At 34.4% G+C, this 25,671-nt stretch overlaps 1 protein-coding gene across 3 annotated transcripts; it reads right to left on the bottom strand.

Moving 5' to 3' along the window:
• Positions 1-980: 980 nt before the first annotated feature.
• GNPDA2 (glucosamine-6-phosphate deaminase 2) lies at positions 981-25,671 on the bottom strand. 3 transcript variants are annotated; one of them, XM_011927351.1, is made up of 7 exons: positions 25,516-25,671; positions 21,094-21,255; positions 17,294-17,395; positions 16,094-16,276; positions 9,961-10,145; positions 6,621-6,795; positions 981-1,963 (listed from the first exon to the last, which is right to left on the bottom strand). In XM_011927351.1, exons 2-7 carry the CDS (start codon positions 21,215-21,217, stop codon positions 1,902-1,904), a joined length of 831 nt encoding a protein of 276 aa, XP_011782741.1. In that variant the 5' UTR covers positions 21,218-21,255; positions 25,516-25,671; the 3' UTR covers positions 981-1,901. The 3 variants fall into 3 exon arrangements, with proteins under 3 accessions (XP_011782741.1, XP_011782742.1, XP_011782743.1); XM_011927352.1 differs by lacking the exon at positions 17,294-17,395; XM_011927353.1 differs by lacking the exon at positions 21,094-21,255.

The raw sequence follows: 25,671 nt of genomic DNA, 5'->3' as shown, positions 1-25,671 counted from the left end.
ACTTTCTCAGTCAGATGACTTTAGTGACTTGGAGTTGTGTGCTGTATAAGTGTATTCCTCAGAGGACCTAACATTATTAAGATTTTAGCAATCATTAAAATATGTTTAAACACTGTTGTCAATATTAAAATTACACCATTTATTGAATTTAATATGTGACGACCACTATGCTGACCTATGTATGCTTCCCTCATTCAATCTATTTAAAAATTTTGGGGAAGAAGCAGAGTTTATTTTCCAAAGTCACCATTGTTGACAGAGCTGGGATTCAATGGTTTCCTTCCTCAAAAAGCTAAGTTCTTTGCCTAACAGCAGCTTAGTTCCTGAGTTAGGGAATGAAAGCAGGAATGAAAGTGGCCAGAGTTTCCGCTACTCAGCTTGTGGAGGAGCTTGAGTACATCAATCTCAAGTAAGCCCCTAACATCAAAGTCAGGAAAGGAGAATTTTTAGACCTTTAAAGCACAGAAATAACTGGTGAATCATGTACCACAACAGATACCTTTAGCTTTTTCACTGTGATGCTGTATGACTTTCTAAGGTAGTCAGCATAGTTTGTAGTAAATGATTCTTATTACTGGAAGTGTATGTGGAATGTTACTGACTCATTAGTTACTTAAAAAACATAAGGCTATTAAAACATCTGGAATTAGAGCAGCAAATTTACCCCATTCCCCACTTTTAACCATAAAATCCTATTACCAATTTTATTTCATTAATTTATTTGCTCTTTTAATATTTTAAGAAGCTAAATACATTTTAATCACATAGACAAGCACGTAAGTAAGGCTTCTTCTACCAGGCGGGCTTATGAAATGCAAAATAAGCAAAAGGAGCATTTTTTTTGCTCCCCACAGAGGCAGAGACGTCTTTTAACCTAACTCCTGATGCATGATGGCAACAAACGCAAAATAAATGCACGTTCACATGTACTATAATTGTTGAGAGTTGAATGCATGTATTCAGTTTCACTTCTGGAAATAAAATTTAGATAACTTATTTATTACACGCTTTATTTGAGTTAAAGATAGAAAACAATATACTTTTATGTAAATTGCTATGCCAATGTAGTTTACAGTAATTCTTTTTATATATACTTCATATTATTATTTTAGACATAAGGAATAAAGCTAGTCGTATATTAAGTTTAACAATAATCAGAAAATATTCTCCAAAAGAATTTCCTGAAGTGGATTGCTAGGTATAAAGCTCATAATTGTCAAGATACTTATATTAAGGACATGAACCCAAGTCATTAAAAATAAGATATTTGTAAAAAAGTGCTATAGAAGAAGGTGCACAAAAAACATGCACTTACACATACTTTCCGAAAGGATGTAAACTACTTTTAGGCACTGTCATCTCTTCAGATTTCCTTTACCAACGATATATAGCACAATTTTTGATGTCTAGATGGTGCTGTAGGAAGATGACTAAGGCAACCACATGCAGAAAAGCATGTGTGTGATGCACAGAAAATACAAAGATCGCATTCCAAAAGTGAAGGTCTGCAATGACAGTTTGATCTGAAAGGTTTGGAGTGTCATGTCATTAAAAAATGAAACATATGCCACTGGAGTCATATCACAAATGGCACCTGATGTGTACACTCTAACTTTAAAATGACTTTAAACGGGCAGACATTTCTATGCTGTTTTATAGGTGGCTATGTGACTTCAGTACTTTATAATAGCCAGTCAATCTTGAGAGCCAGCTACTTCTCTTAAGCCCCAAGTACAAGATATAAATATTCAAATTATGGAATGTTTAACATAGATACTCAAATGAAAAAATGACAGTCTTCAAAATTCCCCGTGTTTTGTCATATTGCATAGCTGAAAATTCATCTACTACTTAGTAAAAAGTGCTCTGTTCATTCAAGCAGAATTTTGCTCCAATCTCCTTCAATTTCCATTTTTCATACTGAATAGTGGATCCACAAGTTTATTGTGCACATGCATTAGACCTTAAAGAAAAAAAGCACAGTTCTAGTTGTTTTGTTAATTTTGAACTATTTCATTTACTTCAGACAACAAAGTATTTTTTATAAGACACAGTAAGCTGTTTAGTTCCCATCTTGATAGTCAAGTTTATTAGAAAAGTACAAATAGAAATGTTTCAGAATGTCTTTTACCTACCTAGCAAATACGAATTTATAATTACGTAACAGTCAGATCTAGAATGTGTACAGGTATTTTGGGAGTAAACAGAAGAGCAGTTCTTGTCTTCAAAGAGATTCAGCATGACAAATTTGAATACTGACTTAGATAATATGTTTTAATTACATCTAAAAGTCTATGTTGATCTTGATCTTCTGGCACTTCCTCTACTAGACTGCAGCCAGGGGCTCAGAACTGCTGTCTCACTCTTAATGTATTACCCTATCCATTCATCTGGCAAATTATTTTCTAATAGTTTGGCATGTGTATTTATGACAAAGTTTGATTATAAATTCTACACTGAGGGAGGGTTACTAAAACAATACAGAAAACAACCTGTACTAAATAATTTAATTCAGAATAGAAATTTAGATTTTAAATCAGGTAGATTATAACTTACATTTTGTAACTGGTACATATACTTGCAGACCGTTCTTAGCTATGAAAGCTGCTTGGGAAATAGCTGATCTTCCAGTTACTCCTGTTTTAATGCCTCAGTACTATACTACTTTGGGGAGAAAAAAGTTCTAAAAAGACTGTCTTTGACCCAATTAGTGAACCAGAGATTTTATATTTTGGAGGGTAAAGAAATGAGTTACATTTCCCAGGTTATTAAGAACATGGAGGGCTGGGGAAGGCACTTACAATGCGGTTTTGCAGGAAATGGAATTACTGGATTGGAGAGACAGGCTGCTTGTTAGTGAACAGATGTTCCTTGTCAGAAAGGCTGCAAAAAGGACTCTAAAATCCCAACTTTGAGAAAGACCCACTTTTAAGGGACGAGCAAAGAGCACTGGGAAGTGTTTGTGTAGTAGGAGAAATTCTAACCATAAGAACAGGACTCTAAAGGAGGGAAGGGGGAAGCATTCCATTCACTAGTGCTGCAACTGAAAGTGAGAGAATGCTTCTCAACAGCCTACTTGAAGGTCATATTAGCACCGGAAACTTCACGTCCAGTAGGAGAGGGGACAACAAAGATAAGGGTAATATCAGCTGTATGATTTAGAAGATGTAACATTTTCCAGAGTATCAGTTTGTAGAGAATCATTTTTTTTTACTTAAATAGTATTCATCTGTCATTTGCTAACAACTTTCTGATTATGGAAAGAATACACAGCTTTAAAAATACATGCAACTTAAAATATCAGGAAAAACATTAAAAATTCAACTCCTTTATAAAGTTTTTTCCTTTACTATACATTGGATATATCTTTTATACATCAAGTAGGACTGCTTCCAAACTAGAAATAATTATTTTGAAAATTCTATTAATTGCTTTTTAGGTATTAAGTCAAATATTTACTGTGACTTGAGGTAAAAATTGACAACTTTCTACATATGAATTTTATATAAATAAATAATTGCTACTTAAGTCAAACAAATAATTCTTCTGATAAAAATGCACCAGACTTCCTGAAACCTTACCAGAAGAAAGGTTAAATGTCACAGATTCTAACCAATGTCTATACAAAGTAACTTTTATGGTTTTGACTCAAAATGAACTCATTCTACCTTTGTCAAACTACTGAGGTGGAGCCTAAATACAAAGTAAGAGAAAAAAATTCATATGATGTCATGAAAATATACTAAAATCAAAGATAAAGCTGTTCTATTTAAAAAGCAAAAATGAAAAGCGAGAATGAATAAAACAAATACTCAGGTATTAAACTTGTTGTCTTGTGATTAACTTGTATCTTTCAAAAGGTATATACTACTATATAGGTGTATACTGAAATAAACTTGCATTTACTGACAGTTTCTATTGTTTTGGATCTAGTTAACCTAGATCTAGACACTAAATAGAACCCTTTAAGATTCTGGTTGGCACTTTTTAGTAATGACAGAAGAAAGGCTAGTGATATGAATGGAATTTGAAGAGTTATGGATGACAATTTTAGGAATTTACATACTCCAGTATTTTGATATACTAGTAACTCAATGGAGGTATGAAAAGTATAAAAACTACATTTGAAATGTGTTTATTTAAGAATATTCAATTTCTCTACCCTTTACTAAAATACTATAAAATGAGGCCCATATGTAGCCCAGAATATCTAAATTCTGTCTTCATATTGAAGGAGGTATCCTAACAGAGGCTGATATCCTGAAACCTCTTCAGAAATACAGACAGCTCCAAAGTGAAAAATATTGTGTCCTCATTAGGTAATGCAGCTATCCTCTCTTGAATGGTCTGTTTCAAAATTTTTCATAAGAGCTTACAATTAGATGAACTAAAAGAACTAAATACATATAAACTTCTACCACCCTTCTATTTTAAATTCTCAAACATATGTCTATATACCTTTTTTGGAAGCAGTGGTTATGATATGGGGAAAAAAGCAGATGGAAGTATGATTTTGATGTAGATGGTATCATACCTAGAGTTTATTCTGGGAGGCAGTATAACAGAATAGACAAAAGCCTATATACTCCAGAGATCAGCCTGATTTTGATTTCTATTACCCAGCTCTGCCCAAATATGTGCTGTATGACTTTGGGTAAGTAGCTTAACATCTCTGTCTGTTAAGCCTATTAATTCATTTAAAAATGGGACCATGAGTACCCATTTCATAACATTTTTGTGATAAGTAAATCAAAAAGTAAAATGCATCTAGAATAGTGCCTGGTCATAGAGATATTGGCTATTATTAAATATCTTACTAAATATTCACCAAAATGTAAAACTCTGATAAAAACTAAATTGTGACAAAATCAGATTAGTACAGGCATTTATCTGGGACTTAACTAGGACTAGAAAACAGCCATGTTAAACGAATCTCCTTAAAACTGGAATTAAAATTTGTAGATAGTAAGGATTCCTTGTAGTCAAGGAATCTATTATTTGAGATGAAATCTGAAGGATTACATGGGAAAATAGAGTTAAAACTCCATCAGATACTCTGTTTTATTCACAAATCACAAATTTTTCAGTTTTTCAATTTTTCAGTTTAATCTGATATATTTGTGGCTTGGTAAATTAATAATTTAAATGCTAAAAATATAAATGACTAGAAATAATCTTTAAGTGTTAAACAATAAGGAAATGTTTAAATAAATTATGATTTATGTACTTGACTATCCATTAAAATGCTTCCAAATATTTAGAAGAGGCAAATAAATGCTCATGAAACATAAATACAAATACAAAACTATATACAAAGCACGATCAGTATTTTCTTTAAAAATAGACTATTTTATGCTTGCCAAATGTCAGTTGTGTAACACCTTCAAGATATTTGCCATATTCACACATTTACATGAAATATGAGTTACTGGTTTTGTTTGCATTGAATTAAAATTTAAGATTATATACTTTATTTCTGAATATGAGATGCTATAGACTGTAAGACACATCATTTTATGTACCACTGAGAAAAAAATGCTACCCGGTAAGCTATGATCTGACACCAATTTTAAGACACAGTCCAACATCAGCAAGATCAATGTATATGAGAGCCAGTCAAATATGGTAGCTTTTTTGGACCCTGTCTTAAGTAATAATATCCAAAAACTACAGCTTTCATTTATTCAGTGTATTTTCCAATAGTCATTAAAATAAATACCTAGTTACTAGAGTAAAAAAGATTAAAAAGTATAATCATGTAGCAAAAGTAGCATACCTACTACATACTTAATCACTGACCTATCTATAGGATCAACTATATAACTTTTAATATCAGCTATGTAAATACAGGTGCTTTATGAAAATTACCTGTTTGTACACTTGCTTACATATGTGTAGTATGTGGAGCTGACTCTTGGAGAATGGGTTCTACATTGGGTATATGCAAAATGTCCCTTGAAAATCTCTTAAAACCATTACATCAAGCATATGTGTTTTGTAATACACAGCTTGGTACAGTAAGGTTTCTGAATTACTGAACTAGACTACAGGAAAAAGCAAAAAGGAAAATCAACATGAAGTCCGGGCAATCAAATTCCTGCTTACTTGCAGAGTTTATTCCATACTGTTTTAACATTTAGCCATTATAACTTTAATATATGGGAATAAATTGGCTTAAAATTGTAAAGATTAAATTAGATAGTGGGAGATCTCTATTATCCACTGATTAGGTTCTAAATTTAGGTTAGAGGGGAGTGAGGGAGAGGGATTGAGGTGGGACTGGTAAACATGAAAAGAAATCCAGAATGAACAAAGATACATTTTCTTTTGGGTTATTTGGTCTTATATATTCAATATGAAAGTAAATTATTAAACCTTGGATTTCAAGAAAAAATGTTTACTGAAAATAGAGACTGAAGAGATTCTTCATGGAAAAAAAAAAAAAAGGTACTACTTTGAAGACACTATTATCTGAGAACTTTCCATTCCTTGAAAGAACCAGCTGTGTGTTGCCACTTTTCAACACTTCACAGTGTGAGATTTAACTCCACAGTCACAGTAAGTTTCAGTTTTCATCCACAACAGAATATCTCAGTCGGCTTTTGAAATTCAGTGCTCACCTTTAAAGTATTTCACAGTTTTAACTCTTAATTCTAAAGTAGCATCTTCATCACATACAAAAATAGTTCGGGGATGCTGCTGGAAAGCCGAAACAGTCCACATGTGATTGACTCCTTCTTCTATTGCTTTGTACAGGGCAAATGCCTTGTGTGCCCCTGTTATGAGGATCATTACCTGAAAAATTATGAACACCAATTGGTAAAACTTGTTCCAAATGAGTAATGAGCTCTATTTTTTTTTTAAAAACAAGGACTTCAGCACCAATATTTTTTCTGAAAGAAAAATACATAGCTCCACATCATAGTTCAAGGTATTTATTTTTACTTTTTAAGGTAACAAGCACAAAATGTTGCTTCTAGTTTAACAAAGCAAAACAATACCTTCTTATGGGGTATTAGTGCAAACATTGTAATACCTGTAATTATTAACACAGTAAATGATGTATAAAAGAAACCTGGGACGATAAAGAAAAAGGACTGTCTTGCAAAAGCAGACTTACAAATCTATGAATAATTTATACAATGTAGAATGATAACAGCAAATTGCTGTAGTCTAGATAAGCAATAGATATTATGTCAGAAAAGCAAAGACTCTAAAACAATAGATAATATGAAGAGTTACCAAGAAATGCCTGAAGAGCATTTCACTGAACATGTGCTATTCAAAGTTGACTCAGAATAAAAACTGGATTTAAAGAAGGATTAGGGATCTATTTAAACACAGGAACTGTCTTATAAGCATATATGACTGATATTACCCTTATAAGCTACAGAAAATCCAAGATCTTGGTCCCCAGTCCCTAACTGTCAATGAAATAATGCAATGACATGTTGCAAATGTGAATGTATGTGTCAGAATCTTGTCTTTATAACCTTTCAGCTGGAAACTGATCCCATTTAACACCTCATCTACACACACATTTTTGTAATGTAATCTTTAAACATTTTTTTCATTACAATTGTTTTAACAAAGAATGTTAAAACTGATGTAGTTCTAAAATATTTATAACAAACTTTGTATTAAATATTTTGTAACTAGACCTAAAATGGGAGGAAATACTCTGCACTCTCCTTGAATTACATCAACTCCTCAAAACACCAACATGAGAGAAATACTATTCTTAATGATATTTTAAAGATAAGGAAACTGAGGCATATTCTGTAACTTGCCCAAGGTTTTGGTAAGATACAAACAAGCAGTTTTATTCTACAGCCCAGATTCTTAGCGATTAACAATTACATTGCCTCTTGTAAAAGTTCTAACAATTAGACAATATGAGCTAAGAGTCTTTTTATTATTGAAGCACACTCTATAAAAAGGTAATGAGACAGGTGGCAAGAAATCTCAACGTCAAGTATATATACTGAGAAAAAAAAAGACAACCAAACTTTTATTGGCGAGAAAAGGTAAGTACATACCTACCATTAACGTTATGAAGGGAGTGGAGTTTCGAGGAAAGGCTGCTGGAAGCTTAGTATAGGATGAAGAATTCATTATTGGTGTTTATGGCTAACGTGTAGATAAAACAAATTGCTCTCTAAATAGACTTGATCTGTGATTAGTTATATCTGTTCTACTCTCAAGGAGATTATTTCTCATATTATGGGAAAGGACAAACTATATGGAATAATTTGGTATGCTTGTTCAAACTGCAGAATCCCTGAATTTAAATAATCAATCTAGGTGTGGATACCAGGTGATCCTTATGTACACTAATGTTTGAGAACCAGTGCTCAGGCAGATGTTGCACTGATACAGCTTTATGCTACTTAAGTGTAGCAGTAACACTATTTTAAAAGGTTATGAAAAAGCTAATTTAAATAATGATCAACATCTAATCATCCCATAAACTGATATAAATGATTTATAAAAATTTATAACCTCATATTAAATCCTCCATATCCCTTCTTGGTTGGAATTTTTAAGTCAAATGTAATTTTTAATAAATGAGGAAATTAGCCTGGGCAGCATAGTGAGACCTTGTCACTTCCAAAAAAAAAAATTGAAAAATCAGCCAGGCATGGTAGTGTGCGCCTGAAGTCCCAGCTACTTAGGAGGCTGGGGTGGGAAGATCTCTTGAGTCCAGGAGGTTGAGGCTGCTGTGAGCTGTAATCACACCACTGCACTCCTGTCTGGGCAAAAACTGACCCAAAGAAAAAAAAACTCAGTATTTGAGTAATTCTGTTTGTTCTAAAAAACAGCATAAAAAACTGTATTAAAACTTACATCTTGTTAAATGTAATGTATTACATAACTCAGTTTCATATTTTAGAAATAAGATTGCTCTAAAATCCTTTTCTCAACTTATTGACTATGAAATTTCAATCCTTGAAAGGTCTTTTTTCATATACCTATGACTTTTAGGTTTCTCATACATTTTGATTGGCAGTTTGTATCTATTTGTATGTTCAAGTTTAATTATATCAAGATAAGTTACTTATTCATCATACCTTGTCTATACTTTTTTCCTCTGAACCTGTCCAATCTGGCTACCAGAAAGGAACAGAGTTCTGGGTTTCCATATAATTTAACTACATATTACCATGAACTGACTACAATTTGTTCTGTATTATCAAGGAAGAAAAGATAAGTTAATCTTTTCTGTATTCTTAAGGAAGAAAAGAAAAAAGATAAGTTACTTATTCATCATACCTTGTCTATACATTTTTCCTCTGAACCTGTCCGATCTGGCTACCAGGAAGGAACAGAGTTCTGGGTTTCCACATAATTTAACCACATACAACCATGAACTGACTACAATTTGTTCTGTATTCTCAAGGAAGAAAATGACAGCCCAATTTAAAAAAAAAAAAAAAAAACTTAAATTACACAGAGTTGGCTGTTCAGAGCTCTTCCATGCTTAAATATACCAAATGTAGAATAGTTGCAGCCCCAGCTGAGTTCCTTTTCTCCTGAAAACCAACAGGGCTCTATCATCCTACATAACATACAGTCAAAAAGCATTTAAATCATCCTGAGAGCTCCAAAAAAGATACTGTGTAACTAGCAATGCATCATTGTCCCAACAGTCCTTTCATGAGACACTTACAATAAAAAACAAACCATGTGATCAGTTAAGATTTTAGGACCTCAAACTGGAGCAGGAACAGGCAAGTAGCACCTCAAAAGTGGTGGTGCTTAATTCTTAGTTTACAGCTTCAAAAGACTTAATTGATCCCTAAACATATCAATGAGACTGACAAAAGTTAGCTACTGAAAACTAGAAAACAATTTATACTGCAAACAGAATGCAATCAAAATATCACTTATTCAGCATCATAACCCCTGCAAAATAATATATTGACATCAAAGGAAAAACAAAGAACATTTAATGCTTACTTCTCTAGCATCCATCACTGTCCCCACACCAACAGTTAGAGCCATAGTTGGCACTTTTGATAAATCTCCATCAAAATATTTGGCATTGGCCAAGATGGTATCCATTGCTAGAGTCTTTAATCTTGTCCTTGATACTAAACTGGATCCAGGCTCATTGAAAGCGATATGACCATCTGGACCAATTCCTTTCAAAAGAAATATACATACATATACACATGATGTAAATAGGTTTCACAAAGTTCAATGTGCGTTAAAGAACAACAACAACAAAACACTTACCTTGTTTGATTTTATACTTGAATTCCTATTACTGCATTAAAATATTTGTTTCTGTATTGATTCAACAAATGTTTCAACGTTTTCTACATGCTTAGCAATGAGCTGACATGATTCTAATAGTAAAATTAAGTATCACCTTATATTATAACATTTGATAATTTATAAAGCCTGTTCACATGCATCAGCACAACAGATTATTAAATATTATTTAATAATCTTATGAGATGGTCAAATTAGCCATATCTGTTTCCCTCATTTCCTCCACCTTTTTCTACATACAAAAGGAAATTTTGATGCTCAAGAAAAATAAGTGACTTGTTCAACGTCACAACTGGGTAAACACTGAGACAGGACTCAGATCTGTCTTCTGATTCCTACTTGGACATCTTTATCAGTCACACTTTAATTTACTTGGTTGTAGTCCAGATACGGCAATTAACTAGACCTTTCTGTAGGATAGTTTCCTCACTTATAGAAATGTGTGGATTGGACAAGATAATGTCTAGGTGAATAGTTTTTTTTTTTCTTTTTCAGACTTCTGACTGTAATCCTTGTAAGAAATAACATTTGATGTTGCAATCTAGTATATATATACACATATACAACACCAACATATAAAATATAATTAAGACAAGAATTGCATGAAATCATACTTACCCTTACTAGGAACCATACAAGCTGTTTTCTATTACATTGCATTTCATTAACAAAAGGAAAATGTTGCATGTAACTGGCTATATTGATTTGATGATATAATAATGGGTGACAACCAGTTTTAAAAACACTGCTTTAAAGAGACCTAGTGCCAACTCTAATATTCTAGGATTACCTCTAAAATATAGACAGGAATATGACATTCTTATTTGAAGGAAATGGAAGGTAATTCTTTTCACAAACTTAAGAATCTTTCCATGACATACATAAATTGAGTTTTATTTATAAGTACCCTAGTAGCTAGTCACATTTCTGGCAACCTCAGATAAAAAATAAATCCGCTAATTCCGTGAGTACTTAAAATATCTTTTACATTTATATTCTGTGTATTTACTTTAATGATATCTGTATTTTACTGACAGCACACAATTTTAAAAAAAAATTATATAAAATATGACAGAGTAACCCAGTTTTGAAAAATGAAGAAATGAATATTCTTTTGAAGCAGGTACAGATGCCAAAGTACAACAATTTATGAATTTCTAATAAGGAGACATAAGACCAGACCTACATGTGGTTAATATGCATTGACTGTTTCTACTATTAAGTATGTATCTGCTTATAAACATATATTAATTATAGGCATTAAATTCTCTAGATTTGTAAAAGTGTTCTGTTTCTCCTCTTAGGTATACATATCCCTAACATATTTCTCTACATATGTGTAAAGAGGGAAGGATGGGATCAGGAAAATACAAGCTTCAGGAAAAAATATGAAGTTTACTAAGATCTACTACTAGTGACCTCACTGATGATTTGGGCCTTACAGAAGTGTACAGCTAGTACAGCTAAGCTGAAATTATGAGCAAAGGTTAATAATAGAGCTGGGTCAAGACATTTGCTTGTTGGTTGTAACTGTCAAAAATTGAGGTTCCTGAAATAATTTTATTTTTTTAAATGTGGCTAATTCTTATTCAGCCTTTAAGTCTAAATTAAGATACCAGCACCTCTATGAAACATCTCTAAAACTCATTGTCTGGAGTAAATGTCATTCCTGTGTTCCTACAGTTCTAACGGTAGTGTACATGTACTCTTCATGAAAGTACGGGCTTTATCTTCATCACTATATTCTTACCATTTAGAACAACAAGTGACACACAGGACGCACTTACTAAATAATGGCTGGATAAATGAATGCATGGTTGCTATTCTTTGGTCAGCTCAGTATAGTTTCTTCCACCTCCTACCTTGTTCTCTTCTGCCTTGCTCCCCTCACCAGAGGGGCTGGAACAATTTTAATTTCCTATATCCCTCTTAGGTAAAGTTACTGTGGTCTAGAGACAAGCACTTGTCTCAGGCTAACCAATCAGAATCTCTGTGTGGATCTGAATCTTGACCAGGGATACAGTAAGGAAGAAGGCATGGCGAACTGAAGTACTGGATGATAGCACTGCAGGGAGAAGATTGATGAGTTTCTACTTCTGAGATCTGAGGTTCTCTGGTTGTTTTTCCAAAGACTTGGTTGTTTCAACTTTTCCTTCAGTTGGTGAGTTAACCTAGAATCATTCCAGTTAATTTACTTTTGATCCCATTATTTCCTTTTTCTAGCAAAGCAAAGAATCCAAGCATGCAACCAAATGAGAATGTTAACATTTTCCCCACTGTCTTATTTTTACCTTTTAAAAACACTATCACCTAGGCCAAGTGCAGTGACTCACACCTGTAATCCTAGCACTTTGGGAGGCCAAGGCAGGTGGATCACCAGAGGTCAGGAGTTCGAGATCAGCCTGGCCAACATAGCAAAATCCCATCTCCACTAAAGATACAAAAGTTAGCTGGGCATGGAGGCAGGTGCCTGTAGTCCTAGCTACTCAGGAGGCTGAGGCAGGAGGATTGCTTGAGCCTGGGAGGTGGAGGTTGTAGTGAGCCAAGATCAAGCCACTGTACTCCAGCCCAGGCGACAGAACGAGACTCCATCTCAACAACAACAAAAAACCCAAGACACTATTGCCTTAAGATATTTTAAAAGTTTATATATTTAAGATTTTATTGTAAAACTAGATTTTTAAAATTATTTACTTATTTATTCATGTTGAGATGGAGTTTCACTCTTGTTGCCCAGGCTGGAGTGCAATGGCATGATATCAGCTCACCACAACCTCCACCTCCGAGTTCAAGCGATTTTCCTGCCTCAGCCTCCCGAGTAGCTGGGATTACAGGCATGTGCCACCACGTCCAACTAATTTTGTATTTTTTTAGTAGAGATGGGGTTTCTCCATGTTGGTCAGTCTCGTCTCGAACTCCCGACCTCAGGTGATATGCCCACCTCGGCCTCCCAAAGTGCTGGGATTATAGGTGTGAGCCACTGGGACCAGCCCTAGATTTTATTTTTAAAAATCCATGTTTGTGTATCTTATTGCTGGGGTTAAGTCAGGAATTGCATGATACACCTTTACCCTTTCTCTCAACACGTTTGCCATCAAGAGGAAGAATGAGAACGTTTAAGTATGTATTTCCTTCTTTTTCTTTTCCTCTTCCCTCTAGGATAGGGAACTCTGCTCTAATTCCCTGGAATGAGCAATAGCAGATTAACATTTTTGAGCTCTTCTCATTCTACTGTTTCAATTCAAAGGGTAGGAGTGAAAAACCCCATTCTGGCTTCAAGCCCAAACTGCAATCTCTATTTCAACTTTACCTTTAATAAAGCTGATATTTTGATCCCATTTGGCACAGTTCTTAGAGTTTTTATTAACCAAACCCTGGAACAAAAGAAGGGTAGTCGTAAGACCCAGATGCCAATCCTCATCTAAAAATCCAATGATGATAAACCTAGATCAACAAATGAGATTCTTTCATGAATGCATATCCAATAATAGGGCATCCCAAATAAGGAAAAGTTCAAAGAAAATACAATAATCCTTCTCTCTCTATGCACAAGTATGTCCTTTAGATGGTACATATAAAATTTCAGGCATTGGATCATCCATGACTACCGTAAAGATGTTAATGTAAGAGGCACGGGAACTCTCTTAAAATATATTTGGGAGTGGGGAGGAGCGGAGAAAGAACTACAGGAAGCTTAAGACAAATTGGTTAAAAAACCAAATCAAATTCTTTTTAGTGGTGTCAGTGATCAACATAATTACAACTTATGCAACATATATTTCAAAAGGAGAACTGAGGTGGTTTATACTGAAGAAACATAACCCCCCCAAAAAAAATGAGCTAAAAAGAAGTACTAAATGATTTAAAGTTATAAGGAAAGAGGAAAGTTCTACCAGACATCTTGAATAAGAGTTACAGGCTTAAACATTATTTTATGCTATGAATGCTTTCTGGAAGGCACGCAAAGGAACAAAATCAAGTGTTCTTATCAGTGTTATTCCCCATAGTAAAATCGATTTCCTATCTTTGAGTCTACAAGAGGTTTGTCATATGCATACTTATGTAAGGTCAATAAATTAACAAGGGGAAAAGAAAGTCCACAAATGAAGACATTTTCAAGCAGTCACTTAATAATGAACCTCCAACAACTAAAAGCCTTTTTTTTCTTATAGTAAATGAGTGAAAACTTTTTTTTATATAAGCAGTTGCAGTATGTTGTACTCCAGTAATTCTACTAGATTCTGGTGTGGAGTTTAGAAAATCTAAAGATTAGATGGTCTATGCACCCCTCAGATACTCTCAAATATCTACTGTCTTAGCCTGAATATTGGAAGATACAAATGGTTAATTATCCCCAAATTGAGCCATACGTACAAAGCAGGAGTATGCATATTTTCTAGGATTACAGAAGTAGTATTAGTAAATTTTATTTAAAACAGATAACCTTCTAATTTGAAAAGTAATAGTCTAACTTCGTTTCTTGCTCCAATAAACAACCCTTCTATCAAGAAAGTAAATGTTACTGACTCTGCTAGGTAGAAATAAAAACTGTCTTACAGAGAAGATTTCAATCCAGCTGGATGTCCTAAGAGGGAATTCGGTAAAAATCCCAAGGAATTCAGTAATTCTAAGGGACAATTATTTCAGCATTTATAGTTGAGAGAGAAAGAGAAGACTGAAGTAGCACTTATGGAGTACCAACTACACACCAAGCACCGTGTAAGGCATTTTATACATGTTACAACATGATTAATTCTCACAAATTTTGGAATGGTTAATATTAATCCTCTTTTACAAACGATGTACTTATACTGAACTTCAATAAACTTTCCAAGGTCACACAGATACTAAGTGGCTAAAACAGGATACAATTTTACATCTGACTTTAAAACCAAATTTCCTCCAAAGATAATCAACTATCTAAACCATACTTGGCCACTTCAAGTATAAATTAACCTCAGTACAGCTCTATTGAAGATCAAATTCATGTAATTTTGATCAGTGTTCTATTAAGTTAATAATAAGTTATATACAGATAATTTACAGCATTAGTATTTTTAGTTGAATATTAAAGAATATGGCAAAAAAATTTGATTTTAGTTTAGTTGATGTTGTATTATTCTTATAGCAATTAGCTAGCTGACTGCGATAGTTTATACTAACAGAAAACCATATTGTCATTATAAAGGAAAGAACTTCCTATTTTTAACTGTAGATTATGTATACACACACACATATAAAAATTACAAGTGGAATTTGGCAAATTAAACATTAATTTTGGAATTTATGACAGTTATACAGCTTAACTCATATTAAGGCTGATAAGTAAAAAGTTTTACATCATTCTTAACTGATTACTCAGTAAGATGAAACAATTAAAGTGATCTACTAAAATCCACCTGTTCCTCATGCAATCGTTTAAACTCTGGAATTTGATAAGTAGGTTGGCTAGAGTTTTAAAGAAATAGTAAAAAGAAGCTATCATTTAGGTAAAGAAACATATTACTCATTTTGAAAGATGTGGTAAACTGTCAACTTTAAAGAGGTAGTTGTAAGAGTTTAACATGGATTGGGATGTACCTCTCAAGGCATAATGTAAATAATTCCAGCTGTCAATTTGAAGATTAAGATGGGAATTCTAAGATTATTTTCTGAAGAAAATGAAGTAAAACAGGAATCAGTAGCAGAATTAATGGGTATTATGGACAGCCACAGGTGCTCTTCACATTACACAATGGGAAGATTTCTTTTATAAATTTAAAAATCCCTAATTCAAACACTAACAAACAGTTAATGACAAAAGGTTTTTACATACCTCCAACAAAAAGATCTATTCCTCCAGCTTCCTTTATTTTCTTTTCAAAAGCATCACATTCTGCTTGTAAATCTGCAGCATTCCCATCAAGGATATGTGCATTATTAGGATCTATATCAATATGCTTAAAAAAGTTATTCCACATGTAAGAATGGTAGCTTTCAGGATGATTTCTCGGAAGTCCTAAAGATGAAGTTAATAAAAATATAAGTATTCCCAGAAATAAATCTAAAGTTTATTTTTCTGTTTAAGTCATAAGTGTTATTTAATATATGTAACTTCTCTATACCATATTCAATTTAAAAGCATTTTTATGTGGAATATATGATTATATGCCCAGTATTAATCACCTTAAACGTATGCATTAATTCATAAAACATTTATGGAATATTATTATCTCATTTTATAGGTGAACAATTGAAACATAGGGATCTTTCCCAAAGGTACCATCGTTCACAAAGGAGATAGGATTCAAACACAGAAAGTCTAGTTCATGTGCACTTCATCACTATACTCTTCTCAAACACACACAATTTTAATCAATGAAACTGACTTTCATGTTAAGTTCAAAATAATCAGCCATTCAAGTGAAATGATAGTCATGTTCCTCCTCTATTCATACTATATGTGTGCAGATTATGTGGAATCACAGCACTTCTTTGGCTATCATTTATGCTACCATTAAATATGTATTGCTATATTTAAATTTCAACAGAGTTTCTATACATCATAGATTTCAGGCAGGCAAGTTAACACTCAATGAATTATAAAAGTTTCAGGGCTACCAATATAGCTTTTGATTTGAAAAACTACTTAACTAATTACCTTTACATATACATTAGATTATCCTGACAACACTGATTTTAACTCTGCTTTAAGAAAAAAGAGAATGAGAAATGTGAGTAGACTGTCTTAAAGTTACATCACTGGTGAGTTGCAGAGCCCCGGATGAATGCAGATCTTCTGATTTCCAGTCCTTCATTCCTTCCACTATTCTGTGCTACTATCACAAAAATACAGGTTTTTATATAAACTCCCAATCTCATCTCAAAGCAGTACATTACATTTTAGAAATATATTCATACATTAATATTATATTCAAAACATAAATTCAAATATACTAATATTCTAAAACTACATTCATTTTATTCAAAATGTAACATACCCAAATAATAGTCAATATCTTTAAGTATAGCTTACCTACATATTCATCCATATTAAAGGTCTTCACATATTTAAAAGAAAGGTGTCCATTCTTATGATATTCTATTAGTTTTTTATAGCATCCTAAAGGTGTACTCCCTAAAAGACATAAAAATTCCATTTTCTAACATGACTTAATAATCTATTAAAAAAACTTTTTATTAACTTTACCTATGCTTTTCTTAATAATATTCTGTCGTTCTGATTAATTAGGCAATTATTAACTTAAATACATAATCAATTAACAAGTATTTAAACATTTTGGTAAACTAGAATTTACTGAATAAAGCTGGAAATCTGTCAATAAAAACTGAAGTTTGGAAAATTATCCTTGAGTTGTTGGGTACTGGGATATATTATTACAAATTCTAAGATTAGAAGTTTCTAGAGTATATACCTGAATTTTTAAAAATCTCCCTTTCTGAAAACAAAATCTTGAGTTCTTGCACAAATGATATATAAATAGGTCAAGTGTTGACCATTTACTGAAATCAAAAGGGAAAACAGAGCTAAATTTAAATATTGCCCCTACTTTCAAAATAGAATCTCAAACTGGCAAACACTGAGTAGGGACTTTAGTCTTACAGCTTTCTAAATGAAACGCCTGTTTCTCATCTTTTGATAACTTCAGCATGTATCAGCTAAAATGTGTAAAGTGAGAAAAAGAAGTTATTTTTGCTTAGGACAGAATTTATAGGAAAGAGGATCTTCTAATATTTCATCTGAGTTCTTGATTCTATTGTTTTATAAAATTACAGTTTGATATGTGAAAAGATGGTGCTTCATGGTACGACAGAATAAAAATAAATTAATTTAGTCACTTGATGGCCTTCATCTTTGCTTTCTAAATGGTTTTTTTTTTTTTTTCTTTTTTCATTTTAACTTCAAACTGAAAGGCCAGATTGCATTCTTATAACAAGTTATCTGGCCCTCCCAATCCTAGTTGGAGTACTGATTCCTAGTTAACCCAACATCACAAAACAAAACAGTGCAAAACAAAAGGCTGCACAAAAAATTCGAACCCAAGTATCATACAGAAATCTGATAAAACTAAACTGTCTCTGACAAAAACAAATACAAAGGAAATTCAAAAATAGTAAAAAGACTGCCTTTCATTTGAGATGACAGAATAGACAAGGCTATAAATAAATACCACACAGGTTCACAGAACAGAAGAATAAAAGATTTTCTAAAAGCTTAGCACATATGTTGTTTTATATTACAATTATTAATTTAAAAAGTATGTAGTAAAATTTTATATTTCTTTCTCAACAAGCTATAGCCCACTAACATGAAACCTGCCTAAAAGATGGATAAATATGCTTTCCCTCTTCCTTTCTGGAAGGATAAATGAATCTCTTCTCTCTTTTAGTGTCAAGAGACGAGTTATAGGATTCTCTCAATTTAAGGATATATGAATAAAAAGGTGATCTGTCACAACTGAGGTGACAAATTCATTTTCTATTTTGTAATCAACGTGGCTAAAAGACTGAAGAAAAAAGAACTGGTTAAAGAAACTTAATTTTAATATTTGCTTTGTAATAGTCATTACTAACACAATTTAGCAACTACCTACTATGATTTATATAAAACAAAGATTAAGACATTTTCTTTCCTGTAAGAACTCACAATATAAGGATAAGCAAGTACAAAATAGTAGTAACACAGGAAAAACGCTATAATCTAAAAGAAGTTTGAGTGTTGCAGAATATCAAATAAAAAAGACTACAATCTTGCTAGTTGGAAGAACAATAAAAGAAAATGGCATTTCAATTCAGTCTTGATGAAGGGATACAATTTCGACAAAGAGGAAACTAACTCAGAGCAGAGCAAAGATGGAGCCGGAGAGTCAATGATGACATCTGTCTACCATGTGGCTAGATGCTGTGCTGATGTTTTTATATATTACCTCACATAAAGCTCACAACCTTGAGAAACTGGCATTATCTTTCCCATTTTGAAGATAGAATAACTGGGTCAAAAAGATTAAGGAATTTGCCAAATATCATATGGCTGTGAAACCAGGGATTCAAATCTAGATACGTCTGGTGCCAGAGCTCATACAGATTCCATTAAATAACATGCGAGGAATATGAGTGAAAGCAAAGCAAAGCAGCCAGCAAGTTCAAGCCTATTCTTGAACTGCAAGCAGTCAAATCTGCCTAGCCCAGTTCTGGGTAAGGAAATGGTGGGAATAAGTTTTGGGAAGCAGATCAGGCTCACAGCATACAGGCTTTAAATGTCACCCTCATTAAGCTCATGTGAGTAAATATAAAATTGAACAGATATTGCCCAGAAATTGAGCTTGATGGGGAGATGATTACAATACAGCCTGGTACTAGCAATTACCGACATGTATGTTCAAGTCTCAAAAGCAGTGGTGGAAGGGGACATAATTAACCTTGTCAATGGTCAATGAAGGAGAGTAATGGAAAATTTCAACAAGGTTTTCCAGAGATACTCCCTTGGCAGGTATATTACTAGCAGTTATGCTACCCAAAATAAAGCAAAGCTGTAGATCTAAATACACAAAAAGATGTTTAGCACTGCTGACATTTAAGACTCTCTAAGTCTTTTTGTCCCCATTCAAATTACTGTTTTTTCTGCATCATAATTAACACAACGTCATTAACAGAGGTAGGCGGAGTGCAACTAAGGATAACAGCATAGAAACTATACAGAAACCACATTCAACCCCAAGGGCTCACATATCAGAACTGAGGGTGCTGGGGGTGTAGTACTGGTGTGTCCAGTGAAAAAAGTCACCTTTTGCCATTCTCACCAAGATCTACTGCCCTGGACCAAAAGAGAAAAAGCAAAACAAAACAATCAGCTTGAAGAGTACCATTCATGGAAATTACTCAAGTGGGAAAAAATTACAATTGTAGTTTTTATGTAATTAGCATGTATGAGGGGAGGAGTTGGAGAAAATAGTCTGTTTAAATAAAATACTTACAGAAACTATAAATTTATAGACTATTTACAGTATACAAGGGACTTACACATACACTATCTTAGCTGACTCTCAAAACAGTATCTTAAGTTATTATCTATATCTTTCTTATAGGTAAGGAAACCAAGGCTCAGGGGTATAGAACAAATGCCTTGTAGTCAATAAGGAGCAACTTTAGTTCCAGGTCTAATACTCTGTGAAAATCATGGGTCAAATAAAGTGCAGTAAGATCAAATGACACGACCTGGTTGTTTTTTAAGAGCATGCTTAATGGAAAACTTAATTCAATAAAATATGTAATTAATGCTTCTCCTTAAACTGTGATGAAGACATATTTTTCACTTGTAATATATCTATAATAGAAGCAACATAAATAGTAAAAGGCTAATAAGCATTACATAATATATAACTTCTATATTAATAAGGATTTATAAGGCAGGTGAAGTTAAATTAAAAGGCAACAGTACATAACTTAGGTACCTCTTAATGATTAATAAGAAAGCCAATCAATTAAAAACTTGAATGAATGATAAAAGCAATGCTCCCCAAAACAAAGGACTACTAGAAAAATGTACAAAAAATATGAACAACACTTAAGTTACAATATATCCTATTGCATTTTGGAGTGATAGGTGAGACTAAACTTTGGCACAAGACCTAGTAACACACTATAGATAGTAGATTTTATATACATGCATTTTTCTGGCCTTTTATACTACGATGTTCAATTAGTGATATGGCAAAAATGAATGGGGAAAGTATCTTACTAAGAGAAACCCTTCAATTCCACCAGAATTAAATTTGGGTAACATCAGAATATAAAATGGAAAAAGTAGTTAATTACCTGTTGGTAAACCCAGTGTAAAATATCTGTCCTGTCCAGGTTTGAACTGAATGATGCGATTACAGATGTACTTGGCTGCCCATTCACTAGCCAAGTCATAGTTATCAAGAATTACAAGCCTCATTATGGCGACGCAGAGCTTCCAGAACAAGAAGTTCAAACCTGAGAAAAGTCCGTTTTAGAACACTTTACATAATAAATAGATAATTTAAATTTAATAACTTTTTAAAAGATGTAAATAATAAATAGAGCACTGAAATAGCAGAATATAGTGATGATTTTTAAAAGTACATTACTGAAGAAGGACATGCACATATACAATTCGAATTTTAAAAATAGTAATAATAGCTGTTCTCTTTTGAGCAGACACGGAGTTTAAGGCAGTGGGCTAGGTCATTTAAAAGTATAGTTAGCCTTCTGTGGATTCCATATTCGAGGACTCAACCAACCAAGAACTGAAAATATTCAGGGGAAAAAGATGTTTGCATCTGTATTAAACAGGTACAGACTTTTTTTTTTTTTTTTTTGGTCATTATTCCCTAAACAATACAGTATAACAACTATTTACATAGCATTTACATTGTATTAGGTATTACAAGTAATCTAGAGATAAAGTATATGGGAGTAGGTGTGCAGGTGATATGCAAGTGCTATGCCATATAATTTCAGGGACTTCATCATCTGTGGATTTTGGTATCTGAAGGGGGATCCTAGAATCAATCCCTAACAGATACCAACAGACACCACCCACAGATACCAGGGACAAGTGTACATATTTTAATCCTTACAGCCATCTTGTGAAGTAAATAAAATGCCCAGTTGTAGATGAGGAAATGGACTCACATGATTTGACTAAGGTCACACAGGTAGTTAAGCAACAAGGTCAGAATTCAAATTGTAACAATGGGATCACACTAGACATGTTATTTTTAATAAGAGAATTCAACAGAAGAAAAAGAAAACAAAGTGAACTAAATAAACTGATCTCTGGAGGAGAAATTTCTTCACAAAAAGCAATTTTAGTTCCTCAAAAATTGTTCTAAAGTTAAGAAAATTATACATATATTAAGAGATCAGTCACTTAAAAGCTACATAATTCCATTTTACACAATGTAGGTTAATACCATGAAAGATGTGGAAATCAGCATTCTTACAGTAACTCACAGCTTCTGATATCTGTAAGACGTATTGTTTTCCTTTTTTAAAAAAAATGGCATAAATTTAACGGGTACAAATGCAATTTCGTTACACGGATATATTGTTTAGTGACTAGGTCTGGGGTTTTCGTGTATCTATCACCTGAATAATGTACATTGATCCTAGCAATTTCTCATCATCTACCCACTCCTACTCCCCAACCCTTCTGAGCCTCCAATATCTATCAGTCTGCTTTCCATCAACCATGTGTACACATTATTTAACTCCCACTTATAAATGAGAATATGTGGTATTTTTCTTTCTGTTTTGGAGTTGTTAATGGCCTCCAGTTCCACTCATGTTACTGCAAAGGACACAATTTCATTTTCAACGGCTGAATTTCGCGGTGTATATATACCACATTTTCTTTATCCAATCATTCATTGATCGACACTCAGGTTGATTTCTTATCTTTGCTAATGTTGTTAATGGAAGGAAGGCCATAAGTGTGAGGTGTCCAACTCCTTGGCATTTTGAACAAAGAACTGCACAAAAAGAAGGAAACACAGGAATGAAGCAGCGAAAGCAGGGATACTGAAGCAAGAAAAGCATTCCATGGGGTGGGAGTGGGCCCAAGCAAGCAGCTCAAGGGTCCGGTTACAAAGTTTTCTGGCTTTTAAGTATTCCTTTTGAGGTCCCTTAACAGTTACGCCTTATCTGCATGAAGGATTTGGTCCGTGGCTAATTAAAGGCTGAGGTGAATTGGCTCCCTATGCAGATGAAGGGATGGCCCATGCTCAGTCCACCGCCAATCCAAGGCACATTCCCCTTCCACCTGAGAGGTGGCGGAAGGTAGTCGATTGTAGGGAGAGTAGCCTTTGGTCCTTTGCTACTTGGGTATGGGGAGATGGTTTTTTTCCTTTTGGTTCAGCTTTAGGAAGTTTCCGTTAATTGGTTAACTGGCTTTAGGTTCCCCACCCCCAGACGCAGGTGTTTTCTCTTTCAGGAAGTCAGCACAAATTGGCCTTAGATTTCCTGCCCCCAGACCTTGGTGTTTTCCCTTGATTCAGCTTTAGGAAGTCAGCACGAATTGGCCTTAAGTTCCCCGCCTCCAGACCCTATTCTACTGCCTCGCTGTCAATAGTGCTGAGATAAAAATGAGTGCGGCTTTTTGATATAATGAATTATTTTCCTTTAGGCAGATACCCAGTAGTGAGATTGCCAAATGGTAGTTCTATTTTTAGTTCTTTGAGAAATCTTCATACACTCTTTTCTACAGAAGTTGAACTTACATTACCACCAATAGTTTATAAACGTCTCCTTATAACATTTACTCAACATTCTATAACAATTCCCATAATCCTTAGATTTTTAATTCTTAGTTTCATATTTAAATGCATCAGTCACCAATACGAAGCTTTTTATAACATGGTTTCAGCATTCCTGACTTTTGTACCCACACACTTTACATACAGTAATAAGTCAAATTTTCTAAATTAATGAGATTAAAGGTCTTATTAAAATAAATGTATGAAATCTAAATGTCTCTAAGAAGATAACAGTTTCGAATTCTGACACACAACAAAATATTATGGTCACCATGATCTAGAATTCTGGCCCAATAACAATTATTTATTTACAGAAAATAAATTACATAGTAAGTCATAAATTCAGTCCAACAAATGGACTCAGCCTCCACTTAAATATATCCATCATCTAATGTCAAAAACAATTTTAGACTTTAAGCAAAGAATCAGAAGCAATTATTGGCTGTCATGACCATGAAAAGATACATTTACTTCTAACAAGAATATATGGCAAGCTGATTGTTAATAAAATGGAGGAAGAAAAGGTAAGGAGGACGAGAAGCATTAGAGCTTTTCAATGTCTTCTGCGTCCTGGGCATGTTATTTTTCTCATTTCAACACACATTTGAAGACCTATTATATACTAACCACTGCTAGGTTCTGTAGACACAAAAATGATTAAGAACTCTATTGTCAAAGTGCTTAGAATCACTTAATTGTCTCTGAGATTGAAATTATTATTCTCACTCTTCAGATACAGAAAACTGCAACTACAAGAAGTTTATTGCTGACGTTAAAAAGTGGCCCAGGGAGCTGACGTTAAAACTAAGTGTATTTGACTCAAAGACCCATATGCCAAAGATGTCTTATCAGTTGAGAATCACTTAGGATGCTAGTTAAAAATATAGATTAGCAGGTCCCTCTCCCTAGACACAGTGTTTCAAAGATTTGAAGTCCAAGGAATCTCTGCGTTTGCAAATTATCACAGGTGATATTCATAATCAGGTGAAATTTGTTAAGAACACCACACAACTCACTTGAAACTAAGTTCAATCAAGTCTCTCAGACCAAGGTACAGGCAACTTTTTGTTTTATTGAACTCTCTGGAGGGCGCAGAGTCATCTCCAAAAGTCCCAAATGAATCCCTTCACCCAGAAGAAAGAAGAATTTCTTCACACTTAATTTAAGTTTTTAAGATTTGACTTTTCCAGTTTTTGCCAATCCTCAGAGACCCAAATTACTATGGCCTTATGCAATTCCCTGGCATCACGACAAGACAGCATCAAAAAACAACAGAGCACCACCCTTTCCCTCGTCTTCCTTCAGGTGCTGATTCATTTTGGATGTGCATCGCTAGGAAAAGGGGCTGCTGAATATAAATCGCAAAACTTCAAAGCTGGATGGCAACTTCCACATGCGTGAAGTTACACAACTAGTTAATGGCGGGGCCAGGACCAGAATCTACACTTGCAGAACCTGTGCTCCGAGCTTTTCCTTACTCAACCTGACCTGACCTCAACGGGTAAGGGTGGCCTGGCCGTGCGTGTGGGACCGACCAGAGGAGGGACGAGAGACAGTAGAGAAGGCTGTGGGTCCAGCCCGGGAGGCGGGGACTGTAAATACCCTCAGCGGCGCTTTTGCCTGGCCCTCACTTGGCAAACGACAGCGAATGCAAATGAGGATGACTGTTAGGAATTTTTAACTAGTATAGGGAAAGGTGTCAGGAGGAAGCCGCGAGAGAGGAGAGGACAGGGACGCCTCCTCCCGTAGGCACAAATCCTGAGAGGACAATCAGGTCCACGACGGGCAGGACGGGAGACCCCACGCGCCCCCAGCCTTGAGGTTCCTGAGCCCCCATTCCGCCCCGGCCCAGCGTCCCCATCTCGGCACAAAGCCCGCACAGGGCGAAGTCGCCGTTGGGTCGCCTGGCCCGAGTCCCCTTCTAGGCGCTCCCCCCGTCCCCCGCCTCTAAACTTACCGGCAGACCCAATGACTCTTCCGACGCTGGAACAGCGGGAACAAGCAACACCCAACCACCCGCGACCGACCCCGGCAGACCAGTGAAGCGCGAATCCCACGGACCCGGATGCAGATAAAGGCGCCGGAAGGAACCGCAGCGCGGCCGGCAGACGCT

The sequence above is a fragment of the Colobus angolensis genome, unplaced genomic scaffold (assembly GCF_000951035.1).
Source record: "Colobus angolensis palliatus isolate OR3802 unplaced genomic scaffold, Cang.pa_1.0 Scaffold71, whole genome shotgun sequence".
Lineage (NCBI taxonomy): Eukaryota > Metazoa > Chordata > Mammalia > Primates > Cercopithecidae > Colobus > Colobus angolensis.
This window is presented reverse-complemented; position numbering and strand designations above follow the sequence as displayed.

Coding starts and splice junctions, on each gene's coding strand:
- GNPDA2 (XM_011927351.1), bottom strand. CDS start 21,217: ATGAGGCTTGTAATTCTTGATAACTATGACTTGGCTAGTGAATGGGCA. Junction 16,277..17,293: donor TAATATGGATGAATATGTAG/GTAAGCTATACT, acceptor CTTCATCTTTAG/GACTTCCGAGAAATCATCCT. Junction 1,964..6,620: donor AACTGTGAAATACTTTAAAG/GTGAGCACTGAA, acceptor TTTTTCTTTAAG/GTCTAATGCATGTGCACAAT.